Genomic DNA, 12,230 nt, shown 5'->3' on the forward strand with positions numbered 1-12,230 from the left:
CAGTTGACCATCTTGTTGCTCTCTCCACTTGTATCATGAACAATTTTCTCAGGAAACACCAAACAGTAGCAATATTTTTTGGTCTGGAGAGAGCATGCAGTACCTGTTGGAGGACAGGCATCCTCCGCACACTGTTCTCTTGGGGCTTTCGAGGTCGGCTGCCCCTTTTTATTCATGAATTTATGGCAGAGTGCACATTTAAAGTGCGGGTGAACACTAGTCTCTCCCGTACTTTCTCCCAAGAAAACGGGGTACCCCAGGGCTCCGTGCTAAGTGTTGTACTGTTTGCCATTGCCATAAATCCAATTGTGGATTGTCTCCTTCCCGATTTCTCGAGCTCCATCTTTGTGGATGATTTTGCGATCTGCTGCAGCTCTCAACAGACCAGCCTTCTTGAACGACGTCTTCAAGGATGTCTTGATCGCCTCCACTCTTGGAGCATTGAAACTGGCTTCCGCTTTTCTCCCAGTAAGACCGTTTGTGTCAATTTTTGGCATCGTACAGAGTTTCTTCTGCCTTCCCTACATCTAGGCCCTGTCAACCTTCCATTCGCGTATGTCACTAAATTCTTGGGACTTATGTGTGACAGAAAACTGTGCTGGTCCACCCATGTCTCCTATCTTTCGGCTCGCTGTCTGCGATCCCTCAATCACCTTCGTGTTCTGAATGGTACCTCCTGGGGAGCGGACAGAGTGGTGTTTCTCTGCCTCTATCACACTTTAGTGCGCTTGAAATTGGACTATGGAAGCATAGTTTACTCCTCTGCTCGGCCGTCTATTCTTTGGCATTTCGACTATGTCCACAACCGTGGATTGTGTTTAGCGTCTAGAGCTTTTTACACCAGCCCTGTGGAAAGCCTTTATGCTGAGACTGCTGAATCTCCACCATCCAATCAGCGAGCTGTCCTGAGTCGTTATGCTATCCGTCTGTCTTCCATGCCTGCTAATCCAGCTCATGACATTTTTTTCGACACCACCTTGGATTTAGGGTATGCAGGCCGCCCTTCCTCTCTCCTATGACCAGGAGTCGGCTTCCGTCAATTGCTACATTCTCTTTCCTTCCACTTTCCTATAACTTTCTTGGCAACTTGGGATACAGCACCACCTTGGCTCTGCCCCCAGACCTACCTGTTCCATGAACTTCGTCAGTTTCCCAAGGATGGTACCCCTTCTCTCGTTTATCATCAGGCATTTGCTGCTCTATGTGCACAAATGACGGATGCCACATTTATTTACACTGACTGCTCAAAAACATCATTTGGTGTAGGGAGTGCCTGTATTGTTGGTGACACACCTAATAGATTTCGGCTTCCCGATCAGTGTTCGGTGTTTACTGTGGAGCTTTACTCTGTCCTCCAGGCTGTCCAATTCATCTGTCGCAATCAGTGGATACAGTATATAATATGCTCAGCTCTCTCCTCAGTCTCCAAGCTCTCTACTGTCCACCCTCAGGTCCACCGGAGTCAGGACTGCCTCCAATTGCTCCACTTGGGGACGTCTCTGTGGCGTTCCTCTGGATCCCAGGACACGTTGGTGTCCTTGGAAATGAGGCAGCCGATATAGCTGCCAAGGCTGCAGTCTCTCTTCTTCAGCCTGCTGTTAACATGGTTCTCTTCGCCGATCTACAGTGTGTTTTATGTCGTCGTGTTGCTCTTTTATGGCACGCACATTGGTCTACACTTCCCAATAATAAATTGCGGGATGTGAAAGCTCTTCCCTGTGCTTGGCCGTCTTCCTCACGACCTTGTCGTTGGGAGGAGGTAATTTTAACTAGACTCCGGATAGGGCACTGTCTTTTTAGTCATCGACATTTTTTAAGTGGCGATCCTCCCCCCGCTTTGTCACCACTGCTCTCAACTGTGGACGATGAGATACCTTTTACTTGAGTGCCCCTATTTTACTCAGTTATGTGCCTGTCTACAACTGTTGCCTGATATCTTCCATTTTAGCAGATGACGCGCTCAGCCGATCGCGTTCTCGAGTTTATTAGTGCCAGTGAGATGATGTCAGTCATTTGAAGCTCTTTTTGGGGACAAACAACCCCCTTCTATAGTGGTTTTTTAAGCTTTCCTTCTGTTTTTAGTTTCCCCCACTTTGAGTTTCGCTCCCATTGCTGCTGATATCCAGTTGGTTTTTTTACCTTTTCCTAAGCCACAGACTGGGTGCTAATGACCGTAGCAGTTTTGTGCCCTAAAACAACAACAAAAATCAAAGTGACAACACCGTCACTGTTGCAGGTGAACTTTGAAAAGTATCGGATGCTGCAATAAGTAAATATGAACATTTCATGCCATTACATGGGTTGTCTCTGGGTGCAATTGCAGTGTGTCCATTTGCAGTCTGTGCTGTTTGACTGTGATGGTAATTGTCTTGTAAGTTAAATGAGTTTTAATTAACAAATGTCATAATCTGCACCTTACTATACGTCCAGTCAATATGAGGGTCTCATGTTACTTCAGGGACTTCATAGACACTTATTTTATAACTGTTATGTTACTTCAGTTGTCTCTTTACTCATGGAGGTACGAATTAAGACAGACTGAAATTCTGTTGCATGAAAAATTTACACTCGTTACTTCTATTAGTCAGTTTTACCTAAGCCTTAAGACGTGTAATCTCTATATGACAGTGAAGCGTATGAACTGATAAGTGGCACAGCAATGGATTACTGACTATTGCCAGTACTGGAAAATTTGTGTATGCAATATTTTTAAAGACTAACAGGGTGTGTACGACCAGGGACATCCGGGAAATCCAGGAAAAACCTGGGAATTTTTTCATCCGGGAGAAAACGGGGGAAAAACCTGGTAATTTTTTTCGGAATTCCGGGTAATTTTTTTCGGAATTCCGGGTAATTTTTTTCGGAATTCCGGGTAATTTTTCATTGTTCTAGCTTTCAGTTAAATTTTTGTAATTTTGACTGGCAAGAATTTATTTTCAAGCGAAGAATGTTACTGTGTCCTGCTACTGGAGGATGCTACTGCAGCAGTAAAATATAAAGAAGAGGGAAAAAAATAAAACTTTACTGGCAAACGGAATGCGCCATTTACAACAATAAAACCACCGTGCACGCACAAGCGTCTACAAACAGCAAAAATATGTCAAAGGCCTTAGGGCGAAGACTATGTAATACTTCATAGCAATAAACTATTTTCTATGAGCGTGACATCACAACTGTTTACATTAGGTCTGTTTGAACCGTTGCCAGCGGGCTCATGCACATGCGCAGTTGGCTCATACCTTCTCCTGCTTCCCGCTACTTGAAGTGTGGCTGTTAGTTGTGTTGGCAGCAAGCAGCCAGGTGCTAACGAGAAAAATTAGTGGGGAGGGGGTTTTCCCCACCTGACCCCTGTTTGCATAAAGTGATTTCGTTATTTCCTCGGCATATACAGCTCCCACGTCAAATGAAAACAAAACGGATTTCTGTGGCCGGGAGCTATCAAGTGAATTATAATAAATTCACATAATTACGGAGGGCAAAAATATATTATTAATTTCAGTTTTCTGATTTTATTTTATTCCGAAATTATTAGCAGTCACGCATTAATCGCCTTGCAGAACAATGAAGTTATTTTTATCAGTTTGCCAACGAATTTTGCTGTATCAATCTTTCTGCTGAGGCAATCAATTTATTTGAAACAGTGTTTCGTTCCACAGTATTGGATTGTTCAACTGTTCACTGAATTTCAAGTGTACGTTTTCATCTTATGCCATGTATGGCATTATGTCATAATAAAGAACCAAATATGAGATAGTACAGTATTGGTACTCCAAGAAAATTTACGTCCCAAAAACCACACTGAAAAGTTAATATCAAATGGGACCTGCTTCATTGTGAATCTGGAAAACAACCATGTGCACTTAAAGCCGAATTATGCGTTTAAGTATGGTTCACGAAATTCCGATGCTTTTGGAGTATCCTCTGATGTCCTGTATCTTTTATGGCATAATGTAAGCTCTTGTAGTGCTTTATACATGCAGACTTCCTACACCACTGCAGCTGCGCACCCGCAATAATGCTTGTTTTCTGGTGCTCTCTGGCAATTGCTAAATCGAACATATTTCTATCAGTCTCGGGATAGTATTGCGAATGGTGATTCAAAAAGAGCTACTTTCAAAGTAAATTTCTTTTTACTCAAGATAAATTATGTTATGTGTTAGAAAGTGGGATGAATTTCTTGAATCACAGAGTGTTTAAAACTGAACACTTTGTGGACCAGCCACTTACAAGAATTTAGAGTCCAGAAGACCAGACATTTATGTCATTATTTTAAATGTACTGGCACATTTGTGTGATATATCTTAAAGTATAACACACGCAAAATAGGTCAATATTACATCTGAAAGCTTAGCTTTTCTTGTAACTATACTATGTATATTAATGTAAACCATTAACTTTTCCTCCTTGTGTGTTAGCGCTACGTAACAGTGATCTTGCTATTGGCTGACTACATCACATGTCCTATGCTCTGAATATCTGCTGTCGTCGGCTGGTGAGAATATGTGGCATGAGATATGATTGGCTTACAAAAGGACAACGCAATCACTGTTTAAACGCTCCGGAAACTAACGTGCTGTGTTTGGTGCAATTCCTTTTTTTATCAAAAGTCTCTCCAAAACTTCTCTCCCCCCTTTTTTTTTTCCTCAGAAGTTCTACACTAGTGTATAAAATGTTAATCATTCAGAGGAGTGATAAGTTTTACAGTTCCAAAGGAAAAATTTACAGAAAACCTAATGCCACTTACAACGGAAAAAGTGTATTTTCGCCCCAGAAAAAGTATATTTTTTAAACGAGATATCCGGGAATTTTTGTTGCTGTCCATGTATACACCCTGAATAAGGCTGCAGTCAGTTGGCGTCAAACTGACAGACTCTTACCAGTTCATGGCCAATACTTCAGTAATATGTATCCTCGGTGAAGTAATAGTATAAAAGTTTCTAGATCATACAGTGGCCATATAAAAATTATATCTACTGTGGAGGCAGAGAGAGAGACAGGGAAGTACCCTTTTTGTATTCTCTGCATTGGAAAAATACACTAAAGAGCTTGCAGGTAAACACAAGAAGTTTCCATGATCTAGTGCTGAGAGCTTTTCAAACGCATTATGTTGTTATAAAGTAATGTCACTTACAGCAGGTAAGTCTGAATAGAGATACGAGAGGAAAAAGTGTTAAAACTTTGCTACAGTTGTTTTATCAGAGGCAGGATAACTTACTGGTCAAAGCATGCAAGGTGGTGATATGCATGGATAGACAAATAGAACTGACTAGTGTGTGGCAGCAAAAGCAACAGCAGTGGCACTGTTGTCAGTGTCCACATCATTTGGCTCTTGTTTGACAGAACATACGGTAGGTGTGGCACAGTCTTTCAGCAGCTCTTTTCACAAATATTAAAATTACCAGCCCACCTTTTCAACATCCAAAAGCTGTTTTCTCCCTTATGGGTGGAGAGAACATAATTTTGTCCTCACAGACCCTTTTGTCCCCCAGACGAAATGAAATATCAAAGTGGTGAGCCATAACATCAGAAGTTTCTGTGTCTGATCACTGTGGAAGACTGTGAATATCTCTCTCTCTCTCTCTCTCTCTCTCTCTCTCTCTTCTTCCCCCCCCCCCCCCCCCCCATCTTAATTGTTATGAATCTTGTCTTTCTTAAATATCATTCTGATAAATTTGGAACTCACAAGTAAATGACTTTGTTTTAGATGATACTTCACTTTCAGAAAATCCTTTCCTTGTAGTCAAAGTTTGTGTAGGTGTTATGAGATGATCAGAGGTCTTACAGCTGTAGGGGTAATTGTATTATTACCCAAGTACATATTCAACTTTATTTAGTTTGTTTGTTATGTGTAGTTTTAGTTCAGAATTTTGTGTGCTATTCAAATTTCTATAACAAGTTATATGTTTTGGCTTTATAATTATAATTCATTTTTCATCTTCATAATTCCGATAGTTGCAGCATTATATTAGTCAACATTTAAATATTTAAGTGGCAATAATTCGTTGATTTTGAATGTGTTCAAATGTTTCATTTATTTGCATGCTAGGGATTATGGATGTCCTCTTTCCTACAGCAGTATTCTTAAAACAACTGAGACAGTATTATATGCAGTATAATTTTCTTCTTGTACGTATGTCCCTGCCTGCATACAGAATGGCCTGGTGGCCATTCTATCACGCAGAATGTAAGAAACCTGTATGTTTCACACAACTGTTAATAAAGCAGAAATAAAAGATTTGATGTAGATTCCAGATGAAAATGGCAGTTTTGAGCATTCCGCTATACTTGTATGACATTCAGGCTAATCCATCTGTTGGCGGATTGTGAACGTCCGTTTCTATGAAGAAGGAAATGAACAACAGTTGCTTTTGTAGTAGTACGTACTTGGTTCAGGATACAAGTGCCATTAATTTTCATATTGGCTTGTAAAGATGTAAGTTGCAGTTTAGTTAAGTGTCCTTGCAGTATCATATATTGAAAGAGACTCTCTCTTGCCTTGCCTACAACGATGATGCCTGTCACTGCCATGTGAAGGATCTCTCTCTCTCTCTCTCTCTCTCTCTCTCTCTCTCTCTCGTGTGTGTGTGTGTGTGTGTGTGTGTGTGTGTGGGCGCGTGTGTGTGTGCGTGCGTGTTTTCAGTGGCAACATTTTTAATAATCTAATAGCAGTAGATAGTTTCTTAAATCCTCAGTTTAACAGATCTGTGCTTGAATCTCAAAGTAGCCCTGAAGTTGGCCAGTAAAACTTTGATTTTTATTGATTTGTTTTAATGCACTTTGAAAAGAACGCTTCATACGTCACGCTGCCTGTTGAAAAACTTTAGTTTATTCTTCTCATTGTTCAGTTTCATTTCTTTATGTTAATTTTTGTGACTTCATAATTATTTTGTGTAGTTTTGTATTATTTTCCTTAATATTTTTTTTAGTGCAAGAGGTTGTGTTAAAGGATACACCCAATGAAGTGAAAAACCAAGAGGGAGGGTGCTCATGCTTAAGGAAAGGTTACTGAAGTCTCCGTTTGCTGGAAGACTGGTTTGTTATAATTTACATGGGAGCAAAAACACATGGTTGCAGTACATTAACACAACATGATCAGGTATTAAAGTCAGTGCTCCTCAAATGAGATTTACGTGAATTGTGTGTAATTGTTTTGCTGTGTGCCAGCAGAAAAATGCTTTCAGAACTAATTTGTTCGTGGGCATCGGCAGCTTGAGGAACTGTGGAATTAAGGAAGGTGGTGTTTTCTTATCCACTGAGGGTTAAAGCTGATTGTCATGCAGGTTTTTTTAGTGATCAATGGCAAGTACTTCCATAAAAATATTGGAAAGATGCAGACAAATAAAATTGTGTGGTGTGCAGTGGCATCTGTGCATATCCGCATAATTTGTGCGTAAATGGCGTAGAAAAATTTCTTTAAGGAAAGAAATTCTATGCAGACAATATACAAGCGTCACATTTCATTTGGGTATGTTGCAGAACTTGTACGTTGATGTCAGTTCATCAAACTGTATTGTGTCTTCATTAAAAACAGTAACCTGTCATTATCAATGGCTTTCATCATTTGTTTTGTATATGACTTGCCATTTATTAAGATGAATGCGCATTGTACATAAGTTATTTTTAGTCTTCAGCTCGAATTGTAGTAATTATTTCATGTGTAAATAAAAATAGTAAATCTGTGAAGCCTTCAGTAGTATACAAATCATTCCATTATATTAAACTAAAAGTTTTGCTTAATAACTCAGTGTTACCTAATCTGACTTGGCTTCATTTGAGAGCTGAGATATTTTTATTTATATAGTACCTGCAGAGAACAGTATGTTGCCATAGAATGTCTTGTGAAGTCCATTTTAAGATGAATCTTCTTTGCAGAATTGATTTCACTTCTGGAAATTTTATGCTTCATGTGTAGAAATCTGCATGAATTTTGTGACTACTGTTTATAGTAGTTCAATTAATGTAATTTTTACTTTTTACCCAATTTTACAAAGCAATTCTATTAATTCATTTAGCATTTCAATCTTACCTGACTGTCTAAAACAATTTAAACAGTAGGTAGGTAGATTAATGATGTTTGGAGATGTCTGTATATAGTTTTTCAGAATTGAAAACTAAAAAAAAAAAATTGTAAAGGTAGATGGAAATAAAAATGTGAGACTTAATTTATTTTTATATTTGTGTTTTTGTCCATGTGTCACAAATTGTCCTTATTTCAATATTTTACAATGAAATTTTTATCATATCATGGCTCATCAAATAGACTTTGTTACAATACCAAATGTGGCTATGATTAATTTGAACCTGCTGTATGAAATCAGTTGCAGAAGATTTGATGTTATACAAATAACTACTGTTGCTTTAAGCATTGAAAACTACATATTTGCGTGCTAGTTATACATCCATGTAAGAGATGAAAATATTGAGAAAGTCAACTCAACATATATCCTTTTCCCCCCCTCTTTCCTACCCTATTCTTACTCTCCCTCTCTGTCCGTGCCATTGAGATGTTTGTGGTACAAAATGTCAAGTGTCACATACACTGCATAGTCAGTAATTTAACTCCTGTTAGTGACAGTAATACCTACTGGGTAATATTTGGCTTTGCTTTGTTCTTCCAATGGAAGTTTCATTACTTTGAGATTCTCTGCTGCAGAAGCTAAAAGCATTTAAATGTCATCTGTGAATTGAATAATTAAAACATTTTCAATATCTATTTTGTTTATAATTATTTTTCTCTAAGTATTAGTTCCTATATTGAAATGCTAATGTACTAATAGACCTCATGACTGAGTTACAAACCTATTGCACAAATTCTGCTGCTACATTCTGGAGTACATTAAAAAAAAATTTGGAGAGCACATTAATTTCATATAGAAATTCCATTGCAGTATCCACACCAGGTATGTGCCCAGCAACTCCATGACTGCAAGGCAAAAGAATTAGATCAGTCACTTCTCAATCGTAATGTATTTTTCTTCTGATTTTGTATCCAAAGAACTATGATATGATATATTAAGAGATAATGAATTTGCATCTGTTAGTTGTTTTTCTGTCAATTGGTTCCTGCTTCATCAGACAGGTGAGTGATCATCTCTGAAAATATAAATTGGAAAATTATTTATTATCCATTCACAAGTGAAGCACTTACATATTAAGTGTCCCAGCTAGAATGAAACCAAAAAAAAAAAAAAATCCAGTGGTCACAACAAATTAGTAAACTCTGCCTATTATGTGACTTTGAATGAAGCAAATCAGCCTGATACAGCATTTCATCTGTTGGTACTATTCCCCCCCCCCCCCCAAATAATGTCTTCACTTTACTGCTGATTTGTGCTAGACAAGGCATTAGTTTCATAATGCCTACAGAGAAACCAACAAAGCAGTGCAGTATTCTGCTGCATTGATATGAACTTCAAAGTGATTTAAGTTAAAATATCAAAGTCTTTTCAACAAATTTAACTGTCTAGAATGAAGGTAAAATGTGAGTCATTTTTGGGAGACATGCGAAAATGAAGTCAGTTGTTATGGTGCTACTTCCCTTAAGTTGTTCACGTTCCTGATTATTCCTTCTGAAAGATAAACTAGTAAGTAAAAATAAGCAATTAGTGTCAATGGTAAGAGTGCCAAAGGGGGCGGGGTTATGGGAAGCCACAGTATTTGGCTTTGGTACCTCTGTTGCAAATTTTCACTTTCACCTTGCTCAGGAAATACTTAGTGGTATAGGCAATGCTTAATTTGCATAATGAAATTTTTGTAGATTACCTGTATTACACAATGTAGAGGCACTTAAATTCACTGTTTGATGTGCAAAATTTGGCCTGTCACATAATCTGAAAGTCTTGTGAACGTCGCGGAAGCAGGTGTAGCATTTGATTCAGCTGCGGAACTCTAGCATATTATTCATACAGAAGCATGATTGCTGATTGAATAGTTTCATGTACCTGTTCTAACTGATCAAAAATAGCTACAAACTTTTAAAGGAATCCAGGTACTGGACTCCAAACATGTATGTTCCTTCCCCAATGCTATAAGACCTATTACACCCACAGTTGCAACAGAATTCATACAGTTTCTACATTTTCTTCAATCCTAACAAGAATTAAATTGCAAAACTGCCCTTTAATTTTTGGCTGATTCCTGGGTAAGGATGCCAGTGGTAAATGAATAAACATAGAATTGTATTCGTTCAAAAATGTATTTTAATTGCAGGAATCATCAGTTGTCTTGCCTTCAGAACATAATGTAGCAATAAAGAGAGAATTCTTTTAAAAAATTAAATAGCAATCCATACTGATATAACTTATCTGTGGAACTGTCATTCAATGCTGCATTACATTTTGTGGCTAGTGAATGACTAATGAAAAGAATTTGTGCTGCCTGCATGCATTTTGTGCTTTAGATTGGAAAAGGTTGTTCTGTCAGAATTAAGTGTCTTAAACTATGATCAAACATGGACCAAGAGGATGATGAAAGGAAAATTGTAGTTTGTAAGCTGTTTGTGACGTTAAAACATTTGAATCTAATTCTTTGTGGACTAATCAGCATGCTTATATGGTTATATATGAATAATGTAATGCACGTCTTAAAAATAACTTTTTCTAATTGCTCTTCAGTTTACAAAAATGTTAGGTTTCTCTGAATAACTTTTACTTATGGTTGATATAAATGAGTTGATTTGTTGATGGGATTTTTCTACTGTAATTTGTTTAATCTAGTTACTCATATTTTCCCTTAACCACTTTTCTGTAGCTGTTGATCTTCAAACACAGACACCCCAGCAAAATGACCAACAGGATTCTGAAGGTGGCTGTATGTGTTAAATCTTGAAAGTGAATGAAAAATGGAAGAAAATCAGTTATATTTGCAACAAATCTGGGAACAAGCTCGTTGTCATTGTGATTGTTGCAAAGACTGAGGTTAATTCTTGCTTATTTCAAACGAAGTAATGTAGGATATTGAGTTGCTGTAAGATGCCTAAATTTTTTTACTGAACACCGTCAGTTGATAAGGTCTTCATTGTATTTCATAATCATACTTACCTTTTTAAAAATGCTGTTACTGAAACTGTCATTCATCAACTTGGATCTAGGACTTCGGATTCACATGTTACTTATATTTATGCTTTACGTATAAGATATTTACATAAAGAGCACAATGTTAACATAAAAACAGAAACTGAACACAGACTGTTAATTTCCCATAAAATAAGTAGTTCTGAGTAGTCGGATAGCTTGTTTTAATTGGTTATTGTGAGGCAAGAATTGTACTGTGTTGTAATGCCTACACAATTCTGTAAAATTCAGTTTTTAAAGTTAGCTCAATTTTGTCCCATTTGTAATAGACATGTGTTTCAGAATGTGTACATAGAAGGTCCTGTTTTCATGTTTTTTCACTTTTTGTGTTCCTTTACTTTCATTACAACAGTCCTAAATTCAGCTTGGGAAAAAAAAAAAAAAAAAAAAAAAAAAACCAAGCATTGTTCAGAGAGTAAAGGCTTGTACCCATCAGTAAAAAGTTAAAGCTAATACCTGTTAGTGCACTATCAACCAGAGTTCTAGTTGCATCATTTTGTGAGAGTTTTATAAAGCAATTCTGCATATAAGATAGAATTTAATCAGAAAATAACTTTTAAGATGGGATGCTGCAATATAATTCTATTAACATATGAAAATTAAAGTATAGGGTTGAATTTTGGAGATGTTGTTCATGAATTTCTGTGGGAACTTGCAAAAAATAATTATATCCGTTACAAATCGTATAAATATTTAAGGTGTTAAGTTATAGCAGACATCATGATTCATTTATGCAGTTCATAACAATTCATTATGGAGAGAAACTGAAGTCTTGCAAAAGGAATCACTGTCACCTCAGATGGCTAACTTATCTCGTGTGGTATCAAAGTCGCTCTTTATTTTAAATTGTGAGCACTTTGAGAATCTCGATACTTTTATTTGTGTAATTGTTTGGTTTATATAAGATAAATAAATCTGTCTGTTGAAAAGTGATGTATTAAGTGAGATGCTTTAATGTTTACTGGTTGAATGTTTTTGCACCAGTTAAACTGTGTTTGGCTTTTGTGCAGCTTCCCTGTGCATTATTGGCTCAAAGTTGGTGAGATTAATTTATTATGAATTCCATAGTGGAATGCTTATTTAAAAATAAAAATCATTGAACATGTTAAATGGTTTGTCTTTATAAATATATAGCAGCATGTTGCTTGAAAATGCACA

The 12,230-nt window shown here is 37.3% G+C and overlaps 1 protein-coding gene across 2 annotated transcripts in view; it reads left to right on the forward strand.

Annotated features, from left to right (window-relative positions):
• Positions 1-12,182, forward strand: part of LOC126247313 (ras-related protein Rab6) — a 76,279-nt gene extending 64,097 nt beyond the window's left edge. Inside the window, exon 7 of one of the 2 annotated variants that reach the window (XM_049948470.1) lies at positions 10,750-12,182. In XM_049948470.1, the coding sequence (XP_049804427.1) occupies positions 10,750-10,820 (71 nt within the window). In that variant the 3' untranslated portion in view covers positions 10,821-12,182. Of the gene's footprint in view, positions 1-6,926; positions 8,173-10,749 lie in introns of those variants that run through there. The other variant, XM_049948469.1, reaches the window with a different exon arrangement.
• Positions 12,183-12,230: the final 48 nt, after the last annotated feature.

The sequence above is a fragment of the Schistocerca nitens genome, chromosome 1 (assembly GCF_023898315.1).
Source record: "Schistocerca nitens isolate TAMUIC-IGC-003100 chromosome 1, iqSchNite1.1, whole genome shotgun sequence".
NCBI lineage: Eukaryota > Metazoa > Arthropoda > Insecta > Orthoptera > Acrididae > Schistocerca > Schistocerca nitens.